This window comes from Lates calcarifer, linkage group LG21 (assembly GCF_001640805.2).
Source record: "Lates calcarifer isolate ASB-BC8 linkage group LG21, TLL_Latcal_v3, whole genome shotgun sequence".
Lineage (NCBI taxonomy): Eukaryota > Metazoa > Chordata > Actinopteri > Centropomidae > Lates > Lates calcarifer.
The window spans coordinates 491,084-513,450 of record NC_066853.1 but is presented as its reverse complement, the minus strand read 5'-3'; the positions used below and the strand labels follow the sequence as shown (position 1 = coordinate 513,450).

Sequence of the window (22,367 nt, the reverse complement as noted above, 5' to 3'; positions counted from 1 at the left end):
AGAACAGGAAGCACTGGTAGAATTTTTTTTGACCAAAAAAATTCTGGTGCCAGTGCCAAAAACCTAGCACTGGCACATCTCCACAAAGTTACTGGTCCATGCTGTTCATGGTGGCAACCTACATGCATTCAACCTTCAAATGCAAGATATAATGACTTTTGAAAAGCAAAAGTCCCCATTATTACGGTTGAACCCGAAAGGTCTGCAAGAAAGAAAACTTAAGGCATAACCCAACTGTTTATTTAATAGAAGATGGTTCATTCAAAGCAAACAAAGAATCATGTGAACAACCACATGTGTTCTAATTAAAAATTACTTTTGTTTTCTTCTGTACTATTAAATATAGAATAGTACGAGGGTCATTCAATAAATAAGGTGAATTTTTCGGTATAAGGACTTCTAATACAGATAGAAGCTTACTATTTTTTTATTTTTCAACGTAGTCTCCCAGCACTGTCACACACTTTTCCCATCTGTGTACAAGCTTCCGTATTCCCTCAGCGTAAAAATCTTTGGACTGATGTCTCAGCCAGTCGCTCACAACACTTTTGACTTCATCGTCACTTTCAAACTTTGTGCCTCTCGTGAACGCTTTCAAGGGACCAAACAGGTGAAAGTCTGAAGGGGCAAGGTCTGGGCTATAAGGGGGATGAGGGAGCAGTTCCCAGCCCAGCTCGTTGATGGTCTGCACCGTTTGGGCTGCTATGTGAGGCCTTGCGTTGTCATGATGCAAGATGACTCCTTTTGACTGATGACCCCTGCGTTTGTTCTTTATGTCTTTCTTGACCTGCCTCAGCAGTTCACAGTAGTTAGCACTGTTCACAGTGATTCCTTTTTCAAGGAATGAAACGGTGATTGGGCCTTGCATATCCCAAAAAACGGTGAGCATCACCTTGCCACTGCTCCGTCCTTCTTTAAACAATTTAGCCCACTTGTAGACATTTTTTTGGCTGAAACATGTGGCACCATACACAGTTGACATTCTCCTATGAATTTCAATGGGTTTTCACCCTTCAGCAACCAAAAACTTGATAACTGACCGCTGTTCAATCCTGGAGCATGCTTTTTGGTTGGCCATCTTTGTTAATCGCCAAAACTCTCAAAGTTTTTTTTAATCTGCAAAAGAAATTAAATCCATGTGAAAAAAAAGTAAAACAAAAAAAAATTTTAAAAAGTAAGCTTCTATCTGTATTAAAAGTCCTTATACCGAAAAATTCACCTTATTTATTGAATGACCCTCGTAATTTCTCACACTAACACAATGAGATGGAAGCTCATCACTACTACTGATGTTATGTCAGTCTTAAATATTACCTATATTTACAGAAGCAAGCAGAAGCAAACAGTTTCAAGAGTATAACTTTGATGTTATTCTCCTTTCTCTGACAAAATGAACAGATGTATTTATAAAGCACAACAATTTAAATAAAATCACGTACCTGTAATGACAGTATACTATTAAGCAACCATCAGATTTTTACAAATGATGCGAATACTCGCCATATTCAGGCCATATACTACGGGGTTGAAGAGCGGCTGGCATGTAAGCCAGTACAGGGATAAAAATATTCGCAACATACTGGGTACATTGTTCATATTAAACCTGCTCTGTAATATTTCAAAAACACAGCCAAAGGAAAAGTTGAGCAAAGAAACAAGGTGAGGTGTGCAGGTACTGACAGCTTTTTGTCTGGTCTGTTTAGAACCAGAAAAACAAACTTTAAGAATCTTCGTGTAAGTGTAAAGAATTAGTGTGACAGGACATAAGATTGTGAGAATAGTGGCAGTAAGCCCATAGATGTTGTTGGCTGTTGTGTCAGAGCAGGCCTGTTTGACAATATAATAGTTATCACAGTAAACTTTGTTAATAATGTTCCCACACAGCTGTAAAGAAGCACTAAGAGACACTGGAACAAAACATATAACATGAGCATATAACCAAGTTAGAACAATAAGTACTGTAATCTTGCTATGTGTCATTCGTGTGTTATATTGTAGAGGATAACAGATAGCGAGGTATCTGTCATAAGACATGACGGCTAAGTTGAAAAATTCCACACAAGCCATAAGAGTAAACACAGAAAATCTGCAGGAAACAAATGTACGTAGAAACAGTGTGAATGTCAGAGAGGATCTGAACCATAAGAGATGGAAACAACCCTGTACTACCATACAGTTCATTTACAAACAGGCTGCACAGAAACAGGTACATAAGTTCATGTAAACCTCTGTTCATACAGATAATCACAATCAGCACCACATTGGCACAAAGAATTAAAATATATAAAGACATGATGATCATGAAAAATAAGTATTTAAAGAGTCCAGTGTCAAAGTAGGCACTAAGTGGACGCCCACAGCAGCAGTGTGAGCTCATTATGAAAGGAACCACTCCCTGATTATCATTTTTAATTCATGTCAATGTAGGCTCTGTCCTGGTCTTAACATGGTGGACCAGCTGTTTACTCTTGCAGGGATCCTGAAGGGGTCATGGCACTTTAACTATCTTATACCTAACTTTATATGTGTTTTGAAAGAGGGTCCTCCACAGCCATGGTTCCCAACCTGAGATCACAGATGACTTGAAACAAGACATTCTTATGTCTACAAATCCAGCAACAACAACAACAGGCCAGGATATATTTTCAGCTGTGGACTCTTATCTCTCATCCAACAATCTGCCCTATGAAAACTTGGTCGCATGTTGCACTGACAGAGCTGATGATGGGCAACAACAAGGGATTTAACAGCTGCTTGAAGGAAAAGGCCCCGGGGTGCACGATTTTCCACTGCACGCTATATCGCTAAGTATTAACCAGTAAAAAACTTTCAAGACCTCAATAGCACCCTAACAACTGTTAAAGCTGTAAACGTAATTAAAGCTCATCCTTCTAACAAGAGACTTTTTGCCCAGCTGTGTGAGGGTGAAGCACATCAAACATCACTGCACATGGAGGTACGGTGGTTGTCGCATGGACAGGTGCTTGTGCATTTTATGGAACTGCGAGAAAAAATAAAAGAGTTCTTGCAAAATCACAGTGGACCACTGTTTGAACAGCTGACTGATGCGTTTTGGATCAAAGCGGCCTGCCTGGCAGACACATTCACGCTCTACAATGAGACGAACAAGCGGATGCAGGAACCTGAATCAAATGTCAGGCAGTGCAAAGACACTCTGGACGCCATCACACCTGACAGGTATGCAAGCCCAATGTGGTCATTAGTTTCTTAATGAACAGACAGACAGAGTAGAAAATCTAAAAACTAATTTGTTTATTGCTATGGCTGTTTGTTGGCAGGCTTTTCACACTGTAGCCGTTGTTTTTTCACATGATTAATTTGCACGTCACTTTATTTTGGCAAAAAAGCAATTCCTTTCTTTCTTTTCAGGTTTGGGTTAATAATTCTTTTATCTGGGGTAGAGGTGGGTACCGGGCCCCAGGGAATAGCAAACTTGAGGTATTGTGAGCTACATGACTGTGCATAGGTGAAGGGGGTTGTCTAATTAAAAAACACTCTGAGGCCCCCCATCTCACCCGTCAGGCTCTACAGTAGATAGGCAGAGTGCCAAAAAGAAATGTACCCCTCCAGTGTATATCACAATGACGCTGTGCTTTGCTGGGTGCAAGCATGGTAACATGATCAGGTGCTGCTTTGTAGAAATGAGAGAAAACAAAGGCCCAGGCGTCATGATCCTGAACCTGCAAAGGGGCCATGGGGCCAAAATGAGCTGCTGGGCCTCTAATGTGTTCCTCCCACTCTCCGTGTGGAGTTTAAATGCTGGAACACCTTGCACCATATTTGTTGCATGACAGTTAAAAAACACGTTAATTTATATGCATGCTACGTACAAGCATAAACCTCTGCTCCCACTCAAAGTTGAGGCTAAATTACCACAAACCAACTCAGAGACTGAAGCTAGTAATTTTCCCTGCCTATGGGCATTATCTGAAATTCATCTCTTTACCATTGCATTGGACAGACCCAGAATACATGGAGAGGATTACAGATCCCATCTGGCCTGGAAACAGCTTGTGAGGAGTGGCTGAGGATAAAGACATATGGGGTGCTTTTCTACTCTGCTGCCGCTGCCACACAAACTGGGAAAAGCAGCAGAAAACCAAGTAATGAATGACACTGCAGCAGCAAGGGTAGCAAGCAAACAACCTGTCCATCACATCTGTCCATCAGTGCCCACAAATATATCCAGCTAATCACATTTATACCTCTCAAAAGGACCACACACTTTCAAAAGGACCACCAACTATGTAGCAACTGCAACAGGTTGTTATGGAAGACCAGCTCACATCTGACTCTTGTACTCTGTCTGAAATTCTTTAAAACACCATCTAGTGTCACACAGGTTGGACAGTGTATTCTAAGGTTAACCTATGATTTAATTCATATTATACTGTACACTGATCAGCCACAACATTAAACCACTGACAGGTGGTGAGTAACACTGATCATCTCATTACAATCCAATGTTCTGCTTGGCTCCTTCACCCCCACCCCCACCACCGTGGCCTTCCCCAGCAGGACAATGCTCCCACCACACCACAAAAACTGCTCAGAAATATCTCAAAGGACACAACAAAGAGCCCAATGTGTGGACCAGGCCTCCAAACTCCCCAGACACTGTCAGTGGATTCTGTAGGTTGCAGTGTGGGGGGTTGGGGGCCTCCATGGATCTGGCGTGTTCTGGATCATCTCACAGATGCTGAATCAGATTTGGGATTTGGAGAGTTTGGAGGCTGGGTCAACACCTTGGGCTCTTTGTCATGTCCCTCAAGACATTTCTGATGTCTCAACATGATGTGTATTTCTATGCTTAGGTCTATTTACATGTTTACTTTGAGCTTTGATCCAGTTTTTGGTGTGAATAAATATTATTGGGTGTCTTATTATTGAAAATGTTAATGGATATGAGACATATGTAGATATAAAGTATTATGTGAAATTATGACTGGGCCACTGACAACATGTATGTGTTTGTTTTTATTTCTCTCTTTAAAAATAAAAGAAGTGTGGATATGCATTTAATAGTACCGGTCTATATTTAAGAAAATGCAGACTTTTATACAGGGATTTTTGACATATTCAGGCCAAAGAGTAAAGATCTGAGGAATGGCTGGCATGTAAGGCAGCATAATTACAGACATCTTTAGAGGTTAGTATGATGAGAAGGATTCAGGTGATTGAGAGTCTGATGATAGTTTTATTTTGGAAGATGGAACCAAAGACCGTCAGAACTACCTCTTACTTTAAGTTTCTGCATTTACTATAAATGTGATTTATAACATTTAAGAGATAATAATAATGCCTCTTTTTATATCAGCAAGTCTTACTTAGAAATATTGAATGTTAAATACAAAAAAAAAAAGAAAAAAGGATGATAAACACGTAGGTAAACGTTTTATTCCTTAAAATGTGTGGTGGGAAACTAAGCAAAGAACAATCCATTCATGTTGCACATTTCTTCACAATTTGCTTGGAAAGGCAGTTAAAGTTGAGAATTGGTTGAAAAGTCATAAGAGATGGTGAAATCATTTAGCAAAAAATGTCTCTACAGATTTCAGACATTAATCCACCACAGATGTGGGGAACACTGAAATCTGTTGGATACCTGTTAACCTGAGGGAATCTATATTTTAGAAAAGAGCAGACTTTTACATATGATACGGATTTTAGACAAATTAAAGCCATACAGTACAGGGTTGAAGAGTGGCTGGCATGTCAGAAAATACAATGATAAAAATATTCGCAACATATTAGGTACACTGCTCATGTTAAACCTGCTCTGTAATATTTCAAAGCAAGCCCCAAAAGAAAAGTTGAGCAGAGACACAAGGTGAGGTGTGCAGGTACTGACAGCTTTTTGTCTGGTCTGTTTAGAACCAGAGAAACAGACTTTAAGAATCTTCATGTAACTGTAAAAGATTAAACTTAAAGGACAAATGATTACACCAAAACAAGAAATGAGTCCAAATATATTAAATATCTGTGTGTCAGAGCAGGACATTTTGACAACAGAGTAATTATCACAGTAAACTTTGTTAATGATGTTGCCACACAGCTGTAAAGAGGAACTCAAACAAACCATGATAAAACATGTAGAAAAGCCATATACCCATGCTACAGAATTCATTATGGCAATCTTGCAAGATGACATATATGTGTTATATAGTAGAGGATAACAGATAGCAGCATATCTGTCATAAGACATGACGGTTAAGAGTAAGAGCTCAACAGTCCCATAACTATGCACACAAAAAATTTGGAAGTAACAAAAAGAAGCAGGAACAGTGTGAATGTCAGAGAGGATCTGAACCATAAGAGATGGAAACAACCCTGTACTACCATACAGTTCATTTACAAACAGGCTGCACAGAAACAGGTACATAGGTTCATGTAAACCTCTGTTCATACAGATAATCACTATCAGCAACACATTGGCACAAAGAATCATAGCATATAAAAACATAGCAATAATGAAAAATAAGTATTTTAACAGTCCAGTGTCAAAGTAGGCAGCAAGTGTGAAATATGAAACCTGTGTAGAGTTCATCATGATCCCTCTTTGCTTCATAAAGCAGTTATTAACACAGTTCACAGGATGTCAAACACTGTAAGAGTTTAGCTAATATTTCCTTGGCATCTGTAACTGAGGCATCAACAAACAGACATAATATTCAGTTCAGGAAAACAAAAGACTATTCCCTAAATGGATAAAGGTTAAAAATTAGAAAACATTTTAAGAATCCCAGCTTTTAACTACTGTCCTGCTGTAGTCACGGTCAGTCCCTCCTAACTGAGCTGAAACTGCTTCTGTTCATCTTCCTTTAAACCTTAGATTTCAGGGAACGCCCACAGCAACAGAATAACTTCATCACCAAACATCCCAGAGAGAAGGCCATCCTGGTGCCCTTAGGGTCAAGATGTCGCATTACATTTTCTTGAAAAAAGAAAAATTAACTTAATAGGGTTGGAAAATTAAAATTTAAGCCAGTGGTGAAAGGCAGGCTGTGTTTCCTCAGTCCTGACTTTAGTGGTGAGTATATTCAACCATCAGAACAGAGTCTTGACCAAGACTGGGGGGCACAGGGTCCATGGAGTGACAAGAAGGGGTAGCTACACAAAAGACTGACATACACAGCAGGGGCAGCTAACATACTATAAGGAGATTTTTACTTGAATTTGAATAAAAGTGGATTAGACTGTAACTGCTAACCCACCTTCAAGTCTAAATGTGGTCTTTGTGGTCCATCTGTCAACCCAGACAAAATCCAGCTACGTCCCCACCAGACATCACGAGTGAAAACATCAAAATCTTCACTGAAATTCAAGGCAACAAATTTTCTGAGGAACAAATATTTAAATACTCATAAGGTCCAAAAGAAAGAAATGAAAACTCAACGTGATATAATCAGAGTCAAGATCAAAACTTTACCATCCCAGATAGGGAAATTCAGGTAGTCAAGGTGTGGAAATCTGCAAGAGCAAAATATTTTGCCACCATCATTTCCCACAGTCCCATAGTTCTGTTCCACACAATTAATTCAGTTCTCATCTTTGCGATCTGCCTTAAGCTGATCACAGCCACTTGTCAGGACTTTTTCTTGACAAAAATGATCACGTACAATCGAACATTTCAATGTCCAACCTATGATCCTTCTTTGACACCTGTCTGCCCTGCTATCCTTATGACACAATTTCTACCACCACGTGCCTCTTGGACATCATTCCTAAATGCTTTCTGAGCAAAGTATTGCCCTCAAAGTGGTTTGCCTCCTCATTAACAGACAAGTCTTTCTCTTTTACTATCATTACTGCTGCAATTACTTCCTGAGTACCTCAAGGTTCCATTTAAGGGTCTACTTTATTCTTATTAATCAATTTATTTTCTTTACACATTCACCTTTAATTGTCTCCATAATATGTACCCATGCCAGGGATGTTGGCATCATTTTTGACTGGCAACTGATTTGACAAATAGATAAGCTCAGTAGTGAAGGTTTCCTGTTTTCAGCTGAGATGGATTTCTAAAAACTGAAGTCCATCCTCCCTCATAAAGATATAAAGACGTTTCCAGGAAATGTGCTCATATAAATAAATAAATAAATAAATAAATATATATATATAAAACAGAGTCCTGACTGAGACCACAGGGTCCATGGACTGATGAGGACAGGTAGCTACACATAAGACTGTAGTACTCTGGACAAGCTGCAGAGGCAGAGAAACGAGCTGCTGACATCCAGGTAGTAGTAACCCACCCTCCTCCCGTCGCCCCCTTGTCCTGCCAAACACCAACCCTCTCCACCCACAGCTTCCAACACACAGGCCCCCTGCTCAAATCTGTCCCTCACAACAACCCAGGTAAGAGATGAGCTCTGGAGGATCAAGGTGAGAAAGGCCATGGGTGATCGTTCTTTTTCAGATTTAATTTTTTTTGACCAAAAAAATTCTGGTGCCAGTGCCAAAAACCTAGCACTGGCACATCTCCACAAAGTTACTGGGCCATGCTGTTCATGGTGGCAACCTACATGCATTCAACCTTCAAATGCAAGATGTAATGACTTTTGAAAAGCAAGCGGAGCAGTTGCGTTCTGTACACCATGTTCCAATGGAAATTACCCCAGCTTCTGCTATATAAAGACTTCTTCTTTTGGGGTTCATTGACAGTTGGCAAACAACAAATTGGTGCATTACTTCCACCAACTGGTACAAAATATGGACTAAGTAACATTCGGTTCTCAAAATGTGGGCCACTTCTCAAAAGCAACCAATCCTGAACTGGCTCTGCAACTGCCAGATTTGAGAGTGCATTTTATTTCATTATATTATTAAAACTAGTCAGATATGTGATGAAAGGTAGACTGTAGACTGACTTAAGCCTTCTGTCAGCTACTGCAGTGCATAGTTATAACATGGGAGAGGACCTGTCTTAAGACACATAAAACCTCATTAAGGTTCAAATGTTCTGGTCTTTTTGCTTTGTCCCCATTATTACGGTTGAACCCGAAAGGTCTGCAAGAAAGAAAACTTAAGGCATAACCCAACTGTTTATTTAATAGAAGATGGTTCATTCAAAGCAAACAAAGAATCATGTGAACAACCACATGTGTTCTAATTAAAAATTACTTTTGTTTTCTTCTGTACTATTAAATATAGAATAGTAATTTCTCACACTAACACAATGAGATGGAAGCTCATCACTACTACTGATGTTATGTCAGTCTTAAATATTACCTATATTTACAGAAGCAAGCAGAAGCAAACAGTTTCAAGAGTATAATTTGATGTTATTCTCCTTTCTCTGACAAAATGAACAGATGTATTTATAAAGCACAACAATTTAAATAAAATCACGTACCTGTAATGACAGTATACTATTAAGCAACCATCAGATTTTTACAAATGATGCGAATACTCGCCATATTCAGGCCATATACTACGGGGTTGAAGAGCGGCTGGCATGTAAGCCAGTACAGGGATAAAAATATTCGCAACATACTGGGTACATTGTTCATATTAAACCTGCTCTGTAATATTTCAAAAACACAGCCAAAGGAAAAGTTGAGCAAAGAAACAAGGTGAGGTGTGCAGGTACTGACAGCTTTTTGTCTGGTCTGTTTAGAACCAGAAAAACAAACTTTAAGAATCTTCGTGTAAGTGTAAAGAATTAGTGTGACAGGACATAAGATTGTGAGAATAGTGGCAATAAGCCCATATATGTTATTGGCTGTTGTGTCAGAGCAGGCCTGTTTGACAATATAATAGTTATCACAGTAAACTTTGTTAATAATGTTCCCACACAGCTGTAAAGAAGCACTAAGAGACACTGGAACAAAACATATAACATGAGCATATAACCAAGTTAGAACAATAAGTACTGTAATCTTGCTATGTGTCATTCGTGTGTTATATTGTAGAGGATAACAGATAGCGAGGTATCTGTCATAAGACATGACGGCTAAATTGAAAAATTCCACACAAGCATAAGAGTAAACACAGAAAATCTGCAGGAAACAAATGTACGTAGAAACAGTGTGAATGTCAGAGAGGATCTGAAGCAGAAGGAATGGAAACAACCCTGTACTACCATACAGTTCATTTACAAACAGGCTGCACAGAAACAGGTACATAGGTTCATGTAAACTTCTGTTCATACAGATAATCACTATCAGCAACACATTGGCACAAAGAATTAAAATATATAAAGACATTATGATCATGAAAAACAAGTATTTCAAAACCCCAGTGTCAAAGTAGGCACTAAGTGTGAAATAAGAAACCTGTGTAGAGTTTAACATGATCCTCCTCATGAGGGCAGAATTCAGTGTAATGTCACAAAACAGATAATCAAGAAAACACCTGTGACTGAACCCCAAACACAGCACTCCCTTCATAACAGACTCTATAAAGGTGAGATCATAAATAACAAAGTCAGAGTTAGTTGCTGACACTGTGTGAATCCTAACATTCACCTGTTGCTCTGAGACTCAGAGTCGCTCTAACCTGAGCTGAAGCTCTGTGTCTGCTTCTTTTAACCTCTTGAAGAGAGAGGACGCCCACAGCAGCAGTGTGAGCTCATTATGAAAGGAACCACTGCCTGACTCTAACCTCTGACATTAGGGGGAAAAAACACTGTAGACAACTCACTGCAATTTTGAAATCAACATACGGACGATGTGATGGACACAGTTACTACTTGCAGCTTTGCATTTGTGATTTCACCATGGAGCAGAAGCAGCACCGTGTCAAACTCAAACCTTCATGTTATATGTCTACAGACAACATCTAAGAGACCAAACAGCAGTCTTTGTAATAGAAGAGAGTAGGACTTTTCCAAAGACATCCAATGTTAATTGAATCTCACTCACTTTCATTGTCCAGATACAAATATATGTATAAAACACTTGTAGAAATGCATATTAATGTCTTAGTTTTTGTCTATTCTATTTTACTGTTACCGTTACTTTGGGGGCTTATATATTTACTATTATTTTCATTTGTAACATTTAAGAGATAACACCTCTCTCCATAATAATAAGTCTTACGTAGAAATATAGGATGGTAAATAGATTTTAAAAAAAGATGACAAATATGTAGGTAAAGCTTTTAATTCCTTAAAATGTGTGGTGGTGACGGGAAACAAAAAACAATCCATTCATGATGCACATTTCTTCACAATTTGCTCAGAAATGCAGTTAAAGATGTGAATTAGTTAAAAGGTCATAAGAAATGGTGAAATCATTTTGCATTTCAGACATTAAACCACCACAGATGTGGGAAACACAAACATCTGTTGGATACCTGTTAACTTGAGTGTAACCTACATTTTAGCAAAAAGCAGACTTTTATATATGTTACGGATTTTAGACATATTAAAGCCATACAGTACAGGGTTGAGAAGAGGCTGGCATGTCAGAAAATATAATGATAAAAATATTCTCAACATGCTGGGTACACTGCTCATATCAAACCTGCTCTGATATATTTCAAAGAATCCCCCAAAAGAAAAGTTCATCAGAGAAACAAGGTGAGGTGTGCAGGTACTGACAGCTTTTTGTCTGGTCTGTTTAGAACCAGAAAAACAGACTTTAAGAATCTTCATGTAAGAGAAAAGGATTAAAATTAAGGGACAGAGTATGTGCAAAAAACAAGAAATTAGTCCTAATATGTTAAGTATCTGTGTGTCAGAGCAGGACAGCTTAACAACAGAATAATTATCACAGTAAACTTTGTTAATCATGTTCCCACACAGCTGTAAAGAGGAACTCAAACAAACCATGATAAAACACGTAGAAAAGCCATATACCCATGCTACAGAATTCATTATGGGCAATCTTGCAAGATGACATACATGTGTTATATTGTAGAGGATAACAGATAGCAGCATATCTGTCATATGCCATGGCAGTTAAGAGAAAGAGCTCAACAGTCCCATAACTATGCACACAAAAAATTTGGAAGTAACAAAAAGAAGCAGGAACAGTGTGAATGTCAGAGAGGATCTGAACCATAAGAGATGGAAACAACCCTGTACTACCATACAGTTCATTTACAAACAGGCTGCACAGAAACAGGTACATAGGTTCATGTAAACTTCTGTTCATACAGATAATCACTATCAGCAACACATTGGCACAAAGAATCATAGCATATAAAAACATAGCAATAATGAAAAATAAGTATTTTAACAGTCCAGTGTCAAAGTAGGCAGCAAGTGTGAAATATGAAACCTGTGTAGAGTTCATCATGATCCGTCTTTGCTTCATAAAGCAGTTATGAACACAGTTCACAGGATGTCAAACACTGTAAGAGCTAATATTTCTTCAGCACAGTATGTAGCTGAAGCACTTGGAAACTGTATTCAGATTATTTAAACAAAAAAGCCATTTCCCTGAACTTGCCACTCGTTTGAAACGAGTATAACACTGTGGTTAAAGATTAGAAAACAGCTTTTAATCCCAGCTTTCAACTACGGTCCTGCTGTAGTCACGGTCAGTCCCTCCTAACTGAGCTGAAACTGCTTCTGTTCATCTTCCTTTAAACCTTAGATCTCAGGGAACGCCCACAGCAACAGAATGACTCCATCACCAAACATCCCAGAGAGAAGGCCATCCTGGTGCCCTTAGGGTCAAGATGTCGCATTACATTTAATACAATGTAACATCTTGTAAGTGTATCCCTCATAAGCAAAGAGTTTAGGATTTTGTTTGAAAAAAGAGAACAGAAATTAATGAGTGCTGGCATGAGTTGTAGATGTTAAGGCTGAAAAGATGGTTTTCAGCCAGTGGGGGAACGCAGGCTGCGATTCCTCTGTCCTGACTTTAGTGGTGAGTTTTTCAGCCAAGACCAAAACTGAGGACCATAGGGTCCACAAAGTGATGAGGTGGAGTGGCTATATACCAAACTGTAAGCAGGACTCTGGACTAGTTGCAGAGGTCCAGGGGATTTTACTGTGTAATTCGTTCATGGAACTGCATGATAACTGGGAGGACCATCCTCAGAGTCTGAAAGGCAGTTTCTTTGCAGGGCCACTGAGTGTCCAACAATTTCTGCAACTCCAGTGGATGCTGAACAGGGATCATTCTCCTCTGCATTTTAATAAATGTTGTATAGTTGTATAGTGTCAAGCGATATGACCAGGAGACAGATGCAACATGGTCAGAAAAGGACAGTTGGTCATCCAAACATGACACCCCAGTTTCTTATACATAACTTGGTTGGTTGGGGTTGGGGTGAGAGGTGAAGAGGCAAGATCCAAACTGAGAATGTCAGGTCATCTGGCGGGAACCGTAGGTATAGTTGGGTGTTGTCTGTGAAGAGGTGACAAGAGATGCCATGCAAGTGAACAGTCAGACTCAGGGTTTTAGTGTATACTGCAAGGACAGAGGACCCCAGTACAAATCCTTCAGGCACCCCTTTGGAGAGGTGATGGGATATAAACATTGAAAGAACATCCAGTGAGGTGGGATTCAAGCCAAGAATACACTTTGGCTGAGATGCCCATGTTGGAGAGTACAGATAGCAGGATGCCGTGGTTCACCATGTCAAAGGCTGCTTAAAGGTCCAGGTAAGAATCAAGGACTGAGCTTCAGCTCTATCTGCCCTTAGTGATTCTTTCACAGACCATGGAGGTGTATCAGCGGTGTGGCCACTGTTAAAAGCCTGACTGATTTGGATCAAGGATCAAGGATCCTCATTGGATCAAGATCTTGTGGTCCCTAGAGTCTACAGAAGTAGAATGGGCCTTCAACTACCAGACTCATTTACTGTGGAACCTTCTTCCAGTTTAGGTCCAGGAGGCAGAAACATCCTCTGTACTTGTAAAAGCTGGCTTAAAATTTTCCTATTTGACAAAGTTTATAGTTAAAGCTGGATCAGATCTGAACCATCCTTTAGTTATGCTGCTATACACCTGGAATGTTGAGGGGATTCCCACAATACACCAGGCTCATCTCTCCTCCTCTCCCTGTCAATCTGTGCATATTCATATCCCATTGAATGGGATGTGTATGTGGCTAACTTCTCTCTCACTTTGTAAAGGGCTCTAAAAATGAAGCTGTTAGTTATGTGTCAATAATCTTGCACTTAGGTAAAACTGACTGTATTGTTTTTAGATCAAGGCCTAAATTAAGGGACCTAACCATTTTTCTTATTAATGTCATGGCATAAAGACACAGGAGTGTTGTATTATTTATCTTGGATGTGAACTGGAACAATATATGTCCAGGACGTCTATGGCCCTCTCTGTGATTGAAAGGTCCATTCCAAAACAAAATATCTGGCAAGGATATTCAAATTCCTTGATACAGAAACCATGACAACATTAGCAACAATACCAGATTATATCCGCATATCAGTGCAGTAGTTTAGCTTAAGGGACAAAGAAGCTTGATGAGGGTTACTGAAGATTGTCCTTAGTCTCAAGTCCTAGAACACACATCAGCCCAAACATACCAAATGAAATTCAATCCTACCACTATCTTTAAAAAGATGCAAAGAAGAGTATGTAGTGTATTAATGCCAAATGTGATATAAGTAGTATATACATGTTACTCCTTTTTCTGGCTGCCTCCCAGCCTAGACCTCAGGGTTGCGGTGGAAATTATTAATGTCATCATTATTGCTATTAAGGTCGCTCGTTGTGAAAAGTGCCCTGACATAACACCTCTTCCTAATAATAATAATAATAAGCACTTATTGGATATAGTGAATGGTAAATAGAAAAGTGAGAAAAAGAAGACAAATTCATAGATGAAGCCTTTAATTCCTTTAAAACTGCTTGGATTGCTTGGAAATACAGTTAAAGTTGTGGATTGAAGTTGTTGATTGAAAAGTTATAAGAAATCATTCAGCAGAAATGTCTCTGTTCAGATGTTTGCTTCTGAAATCAAATCTGTTTTTCACCAGATTGTCACATTGTGGATTTCAGAGACTAAACCACCACAAATGTGGCAAACACTGAAATCTGTTGGATACCTGTTAACCTGAGGGAATGTACATTTCAGAAAAGAGCAGACTTTTACATATATTACGGATGTTAGACATATTCAGTCCATACATTACAGGATTGAAGAGTGGCTGGCATGTAAGCCAGTATAAAGATAAAAATATTCGCAACATATTAGGTACACTGTTCATATTAAACCTGCTCTGTAATATTTCAAAGCTAGCTCCAAAAGAAAAGTTGAGCAGAGAAGCAAGGTGAGGTGTGCAGGTACTGACAGCTTTTTGTCTGGTCTGTTTAGAACCAGAAAAACAGACTTTAAGAATCTTCATGTAAGTGAAAATAATTAAAATGAGAGGACAAATGATTGTACCAAAAGTAGCGAAAAGTCCATAGATGTTAATCACACTGGTGTCAGAGCAGGCCAGCTTGACAATAGAATAGTTGTCACAATAAACTTTGTAAATGATGTTTCCACACAGCTGTAAAGGTGAACTCAAAGAAATCATGATAACACATGCAAGCAAAGGGTATAACCATATTACAGCAATAAGTATGGCAATCTTGTGAGATGTCATACGTGTGTTATATTGAAGAGGATAACAGATAGCGAGGTATCTGTCATAAGACATGATGGCTAAGTTTAAATATTCTACACCTCCATATGAATGCACACAGTAAATCTGCAGGAAACAAAAGGGAACAGAAACAGTGTGAATGTCAGAGAGGATCTGAAGCAGAAGGAATGGAAACAACCCTGTACTACCATACAGTTCATTTACAAACAGGCTGCACAGAAACAGGTACATAGGTTCATGTAAACTTCTGTTCATACAGATAATCACTATCAGCAACACATTGGTACAAAGAATCATAGCATATAAAAACATAGCAATAATGAAAAATAAGTATTTAAACAGTCCAGTGTCAAAATAGGCAGCAAGTGTAAAGTATGAAAGCTGTGTAGAGTTCATCATGATCCCTCTTTTTGTTATTAATACTGTTCACTGGATGATAAGTCCCTCATATTTTTCAGAACTGTGTATCAGTGATCGTCATTAAATCCTTAAAGTGAGACTTGTATAAATCACATAAACAGTATTCGTATGGACAGTGAAGATATTCATTATCAAGAGTTACGACAAACACCTTAAACTTACCACTCCCCTATTTTAAGTCTGTATGATTTTTACACTATCTGAAGCGGAGCTTACATTTACCTTTTCTGTTGTGGTCAGACTGTGACTGAACTGCAACTCTGCTGCTGCTGCTTCTTTAAAACTTCTGAAGAGAGTACGCCCACAGCAGCAGACTGATGTCATTATCAGTGAAAATTTCCATACAGTTTGGTCTGCAGAGGGCAAACTATTACCTTAAAATGTCATTCTCTAAAACACCACCATTTGTGTTTCCAGGTTATTTATTTGGCCCTTGGAATTAATTTTAAATAAAGATAACTCAGCCTTTCAAAGTATGATCCAACCTAAAAGCAAGAGTTTTACAAAAGTGGGAATATTTGAAATGGCATGAACACATGTCCATACCGATTAGAGTGAACAGCTGAAGGTCACGGTCTGATGAAGGAAACAGAATCACATTATCTGCAAAAAGCAGAGACACAATTCAGAGGTCTCAGGTTCTTGTGGTCTAGGTCAAAAATGAGTGGAGAATGGAGTGAGATGTTGACATGCTGATTGGTGCAGCATCAGCAGTGTTGTGGACATTGCACCTGACCGTTGTTGTAAAGTGGCCAGCCACTGGCAACACCCCAGGTGGGAAGCTAGCAAGAGTAGTGCCTTCCCCTGATTGTTTGAATGCCATATGTTGCAGGCTCTGCAGCGACTGGAGGTGTGTGAACTCAGCGGAGAGCCATGCATAGAACTTTGCATACAGAAAAAATAATAGATCTGTAACTCAATATGGGTAGTGCAGACTTTTTCTATTCAGCCACTGTAACACAGGAATTTCCCACAGGAATTTCCCAAGTTGAGATTGATACAGAACATCCATCCATCAGGATCAGGATTATCAGATCAGTCACCAGGTTCACATCCAGAGTCCCATCTGTGGTTCAGACAGCTAAAGCTCTTTGGTTGAGGTTCAGGGAAAGTTCACTGTAAATAAAGGTTATGTCTGAACTTCTTCTGTATTAAACCAGACCAGGATCTGTACCTGAACCTGAACCAGGAGCCATGAGAGTCTGAACAGAACCAGACAATAGTTTAATAATAATGGAGTTGCTACAAGGAGATATGGTGCTGAGAGATCAGATATTTTTATGTAAAACACTTCTGTGAACATTTTTACTGATACATTCAGTATCAACATATTTGTGACTTGCCAAATACCCAAACTAACAACTTGTCCTCATGTTAACAGAAATCAGAATCAGGTTCATTTCCTTCACAACATATTTGCTGTTACATTGACTGGACATAAACAGACAGGGTCATGGGATCACACTGCTGCTGTAGGTGTGTTCTGACTTGAAAGAGTTAAAAGAAGCAGAAGCAGTTTCAGTTCAGTTAAGAGGGACTCGCTGTCTCACTGCCACAGGTGAAAGTTGGGATTCAAACACTGTTATAAATTGGTTTTATTTCAGAGCTAATTGTTAAATGAACTTTCACAGTGAAGTTGGTAAGTTTGGACAATTTGCCACACTTATTTTTCCTGTATTAATGCATTTACTCCAAAAAAGACTATATTGTGTAGAATCGTTTTAAGAAAAAAACATTACTGCCTGTTTGATCAACATTTGAGTTTATATTGACTGTACAACCAATCTGCAGAGGAAGAACTTAAATCACAATGTAACCAATATGTAAAGTAATTATTACAACTGTTTTATTCCTGTGCAAAAGAAGGATCATGATGAACTCTACACGTGTTTCATATTTCACCCTCAGTGCCTACTTTGACACTGGGGCTTTCAAATACTTATATTTCATTATCATCATGTCTTTATACATGTTTATAGTTTGTGCCAATGTTTCTCTGATTGTGATTATCTGTATGAACAGAAGTTTACATGAACCTATGTACCTGTTTCTGTGCAGCCTGTTTGTAAATGAACTGTATGGTAGTACAGGGTTGTTTCCATTCCTTCTGCTTCAGATCCTCTCTGACATTCACACTGTTTCTGTTCCTTTTTGTTTCCTGCAGATTTATTGTATTTATACATATGCAAGTATACAGTTCAGTAATTTATCCATTATGTCTTATGACAGGTACCGCGCCATCTGTTGTCCTCTACAGTACAACACATGTATGTCATTTAACAAGGTCGCCATTCTTATTGCTGTGTCATGGTTATACCCACTTATTGCAATTTTTATTTTGATATCTCTGAGCGCACCTTTACAGCTGTGTGGGAACATTATTAACAAAGTGTACTGTGACAACTACTCTATTGTCAAACTGGCCTGCTCTGACACCACAGTCAATAATGTTTATGGAATACTTTACACTTTTACAACAGTTATTCTTGTACTTTTAATCCTTTACACTTACCTGAAGATTCTTAAAGTCTGTTTCTCTGGTTCTAAACAGACCAGACAAAAAGCTGTCAGTACCTGCACACCTCACCTGGCTTCTATCTTGAATTTCTCTTGTGGTTGTTTCTTTGAAATTGTACAGAATAGATTCGATATGAAAAATGTACCTAATATGTTGCGTATTTTTTTATCATTATATTGGCTTACATGTCAGCCACTCTTTAATCCAGTAATGTATGGACTGAATATAACCAAAATCCGCACTACGTGTAAAAGTGTCATCTTTGGTAAAATATTTACAGTTACACTGCCTGAAACTGACTTTTGACGCTTAATATTAAGTTCATATTTTATGTTTATCCTTTATTTACTTAATACTGTCAGTTAGTTTTTTCTATATTAATTGTCCTATCGATCCAGTTGTTATCTCCTGAGGCTTATTCTGTTTTTCCTGCCTGTAGGATAGAGGGTGTCACATGTTGTGCAGTTTGAACAGATCAAACATGTTGTGTGTGCTATATAATAATAAATGTCAAGTAAATTTGCTCAGTTTCAATAAAATGAGAATATCTTGATACTACTCTTATAGCAGGTTTCAGGTCTATGTGTCAACACATCTGCTACCTGAATGGATCTGAACAGACCTGCATGTGTCCTGTACACATGCAGGTCTGTTCAGTTCAGGATTAGTGTTTGATTTGATGATATCATGGATCTTCTGTTCATCAGTTCACCTGATTGCCTTTGCACTATCCGCTAAGTGTAATTGTATTTTGAGTGCAATTAATTAGCCAAAACACACAGAAAACAAAGATAAAATGAATTTGCATGATTATTCTTGTCATTAATTTTTATGTTATAATCATTATTATTCATTTTTTTTATTGCTATGGCAAAAATATTGTTACCCCTAATTCTTTTGCCCACAATAAACGTGTAGTGAAAATCTGATACCATGACAATGCTAATATGTGCACATGGTGAACTCTACACAAACATGTATGAAAATAATGTTGACCTCTTTCTCTATATAAGCAATTGTACAGTCAAAAAGTGCTTATTTAAATGGTAGTATGCACACTGCCTGTGTACACTCTCTGGTACCTACACATGTATACACATGCTTTGACCATGTTATCACAGTTTGACTGGGCTGTGCCCAGCTAAAGAAGACCAACCCTACATGAGGACAACGACTGTGTCCCCACAGCAGACGTATGTCAACACACTCATTTCCTCTGTGGGACATGTCAAAGTCCAGAGGAAGAAGCAGATGACAAAAGACAAAAGGACATCTCCCTCCCCTTGAGCAACGAAACCCAGACACATAAGAAAGGATTATCAGGATGTATCACTATGCTGGAGTAGCTGACTGCACAGACTCAAGAACAATGATGGGACATTGCTGATCCCCACAAGTATGGAACATAGATGCTGTTCCAACATCTGGTCTCTTTAAAGTATAACACCAAACAGGTGGCAGCAGACTAATGTGACAAATAAAATGTTCATACATTCACTTATTCCGGCCTCTCATTTGTCACACGTTGTATATGGACTTGGTTCACAATACTTGTAATCAGTAGTTGTCTAAAGCTTTTTTGGTTCGTCACTTTTCTCCTTCTCAGTTAGATGAGTGGGTGTCCCACGAGTTAAAAAGAGTTCCAGTTCAGTTGGGAGGGAGTCAAACTGTGACTGTAGCAGGACAGCAGGTGAATGTTAGAGTCATAAACTGTCAGCCGTCTGAACACTGGTTTTCTGTTAAATTAGACATTAACTAGTTGAGCATTTTTCTAAATTTATGCAGGATCATGATAAACTCCTCCAAGTTTTCATATTTCACACTGAGTGCCTACTTTGATACTGGGGTTTTTCAGTACTTATATTTCATGATTATTATGTCTTTGTATGTTTTTATAGTTTGTGCCAATGTTTCTCTGATTGTGATTATCTGTATGAACAGAAGTTTACATGAACCTATGTACCTGTTTCTGAGCAGCCTGTTTGTAAATGAACTGTATGGTAGTACAGGGTTGTTTCCATTCCTTCTGCTTCAGATTCTCTCTGACATTCACACTGTTTCTACCCATTTTTGTTTCCTGCAGATTTTTTGTTTGTATACATATGTAAATGTACAGTTTTATAGTTTAGCCGTCATGTCTTATGACAGATACCTCGCTATCTGTTGTCCTCTACAATATAACAAATGTATGACACCTAATAAAATCACTGTGCTTATTGTCCTGACATGGTTATTCCCTGTTCTTGCAATTGTTGTCATGATATCGCTGAACACCTCTTTACAGCTGTGTGGGAACATTATCGACCGACTGTACTGTGAGAACTACTCTCTTGTAAAATTGGCATGTTATGACACTACAGTTAATAACATTTATGGACTTATTTACACTTTCACTGTTTTAACTGGTCTCATGTTACTAATCCTTTACACTTACATCAAGATTCTTGTGGTTTGTTTTTCTGGTTCTAAACAGACCAGACAAAAAGCTGTCAGTACCTGCACACCTCACCTTGCTTCTCTGTTCAGCTTTTCTTTTGGCTGTTTTATTGTAGTGTTACAGAGCAGGTTTAATATGAGCGGTGCACCCATTATGTTGCGCATTTTTTTATCTTTATACTTTATCACTTGCCAACCACTGTTCAACCCTGTACTGTATGGACTGAACTTAACCAAAATCCGCATCATATGTAAAAGTTTTTTCTTTGGTAAAATGTAAACTACTAATACTGAAGTCATGTTGCTTATTTCCTCAGCTTCAATAGCATATTTAAAATTTGAAAATGTGTATGTAATGTGAGTAAATGTGAAAATAAGTTTTAAAAATAAATATCTACCAAAGGTCAGTTTAAATCTTTGATTGTTTGACCACCAAATTCTCAAGTTTGTATATTAAGTTATGTTAAAACACATTTTGAATAAAGTTCAGATTCTGGTCCCAGACCTGTAATAGGTGTCATTTCTACACCATAAACCGTTTGAGCAGTAGGACATTTACATTAGAGAAACACAATAACAATATTTTGTGAAATGATAAAAATGAAAGTACATAAATATTTATTTTACATAAATAATTTTAATAAAATTAGTATTATCATAGTACTGTAAACCTATTTTCTCTGTAGTTTTAACTGTCCTCTGCATGTACATGTGCATCAGACACGCACATACAACACAAAGTATGTGTCATGTGACTTGTATTTTACGTGTGTACATAAAGTGGATCATGTGTAGGACTGTAAGAGACGTGACAATTTGACTACTCAGTGAAATTATATTAACCATGTAAAACAATTTTGTACACTACATAAAGGTAAAAAATATGTTAATTCTATTATCAGATATTGTAAACCACTAGAAGAAGATATCATAGCAAACAATGTTAAGTTTATTTTGTTTTAGAACTTGATGAGCAGCTGTTGTTTGCTTGCAGATAATAAAAATTTATATTTCTGCTGAACATATTAATAAAATTAATGGAGAAACATAACAAATGCAAATGTTTCCACACAGGCGTACTGCAATTTACAATTAAGCAATTACCATTTAATCATGCTCTTTGCGCAGGTGACAAGAGGAAAATATCTAGGTGACTTTTAAAGAAAGTTCATGGATGGCAGGGCTTCAGTCACAAAGACAGCTCAACTCGCTGGTGTTTTAATAGGAACAGTAACTAAAGTGACATCTGCATTTAGATCTATGGAACAGACATCAGCAAATAGTATGCTATAGCCAAACATTTTTTTTGTGAGGTGACAACAACACTGAGTCCAGGTGAACATTCACGCCAATTTTTAAGAAATACTCCTTATGCACTCCTGCGATTTTGTGTTCATGAGATTGGTATGTACATACAAACAACCGAAAAACACAATGCTTTCAGCCACAGCTG

The 22,367-nt window shown here is 38.2% G+C and overlaps 7 protein-coding genes across 7 annotated transcripts in view; 2 read left to right on the top strand and 5 right to left on the bottom strand.

Moving 5' to 3' along the window:
* Positions 1 to 22,367, bottom strand: part of or55e1 (odorant receptor, family 55, subfamily E, member 1) — a 134,693-nt gene that overhangs the window by 85,518 nt on the left and 26,808 nt on the right.
* LOC108902846 (olfactory receptor 6C74-like) lies at positions 2,124 to 6,226 on the bottom strand. Its single transcript, XM_018704858.1, has 3 exons — positions 6,131 to 6,226; positions 5,847 to 6,001; positions 2,124 to 2,160 (listed from the first exon to the last, which is right to left on the bottom strand). Exons 1-3 carry the CDS (start codon positions 6,224 to 6,226, stop codon positions 2,124 to 2,126), a joined length of 288 nt encoding a protein of 95 aa, XP_018560374.1.
* On the bottom strand, positions 9,396 to 10,325 carry LOC108902847 (olfactory receptor 11A1-like). Its single transcript, XM_018704859.2, has one exon. The coding sequence runs from the start codon at positions 10,314 to 10,316 to the stop codon at positions 9,396 to 9,398; it is 921 nt and encodes a 306-aa protein (XP_018560375.2). The 5' UTR covers positions 10,317 to 10,325.
* LOC108902849 (olfactory receptor 10A6-like) lies at positions 11,339 to 12,263 on the bottom strand. The gene is given in 2 exon segments (XM_018704860.2): positions 11,339 to 11,857; positions 11,859 to 12,263. Coding segments are annotated over 2 exon segments (924 nt in total).
* LOC108902891 (olfactory receptor 142-like) lies at positions 14,998 to 15,957 on the bottom strand. Its single transcript, XM_018704902.2, has one exon. The coding sequence runs from the start codon at positions 15,937 to 15,939 to the stop codon at positions 14,998 to 15,000; it is 942 nt and encodes a 313-aa protein (XP_018560418.1). The 5' UTR covers positions 15,940 to 15,957.
* On the top strand, positions 17,510 to 20,135 carry LOC108902886 (olfactory receptor 5P3-like). Its single transcript, XM_018704897.2, has one exon. The coding sequence runs from the start codon at positions 17,831 to 17,833 to the stop codon at positions 18,782 to 18,784; it is 954 nt and encodes a 317-aa protein (XP_018560413.1). The 5' UTR covers positions 17,510 to 17,830; the 3' UTR covers positions 18,785 to 20,135.
* On the top strand, positions 20,146 to 21,217 carry LOC108902889 (olfactory receptor 11A1-like). The gene has a single exon (XM_018704900.2). The coding sequence runs from the start codon at positions 20,268 to 20,270 to the stop codon at positions 21,192 to 21,194; it is 927 nt and encodes a 308-aa protein (XP_018560416.1). The 5' UTR covers positions 20,146 to 20,267; the 3' UTR covers positions 21,195 to 21,217.

What these genes read in the sequence shown, in the direction of transcription:
- LOC108902846 (XM_018704858.1), bottom strand. Translation starts at nt 6,226, where the DNA reads ATGTCTTATGACAGATATGCTGCTATCTGTTATCCTCTACTATATAAC. An exon ending in TAATGAATTCTGTAGCATGG is followed by an intron (nt 6,002 to 6,130) that starts GTATATGGCTTT and finishes TCTGACACACAG; the next exon opens with ATATTTAATATATTTGGACT. An exon ending in ACCTGCACACCTCACCTTGT is followed by an intron (nt 2,161 to 5,846) that starts GTCTCTGCTCAA and finishes ATGGTAGTACAG; the next exon opens with GGTTGTTTCCATCTCTTATG.
- LOC108902847 (XM_018704859.2), bottom strand. Translation starts at nt 10,316, where the DNA reads ATGTTAAACTCTACACAGGTTTCTTATTTCACACTTAGTGCCTACTTT.
- LOC108902891 (XM_018704902.2), bottom strand. Translation starts at nt 15,939, where the DNA reads ATGATGAACTCTACACAGCTTTCATACTTTACACTTGCTGCCTATTTT.
- LOC108902886 (XM_018704897.2), top strand. Translation starts at nt 17,831, where the DNA reads ATGATGAACTCTACACGTGTTTCATATTTCACCCTCAGTGCCTACTTT.
- LOC108902889 (XM_018704900.2), top strand. Translation starts at nt 20,268, where the DNA reads ATGATAAACTCCTCCAAGTTTTCATATTTCACACTGAGTGCCTACTTT.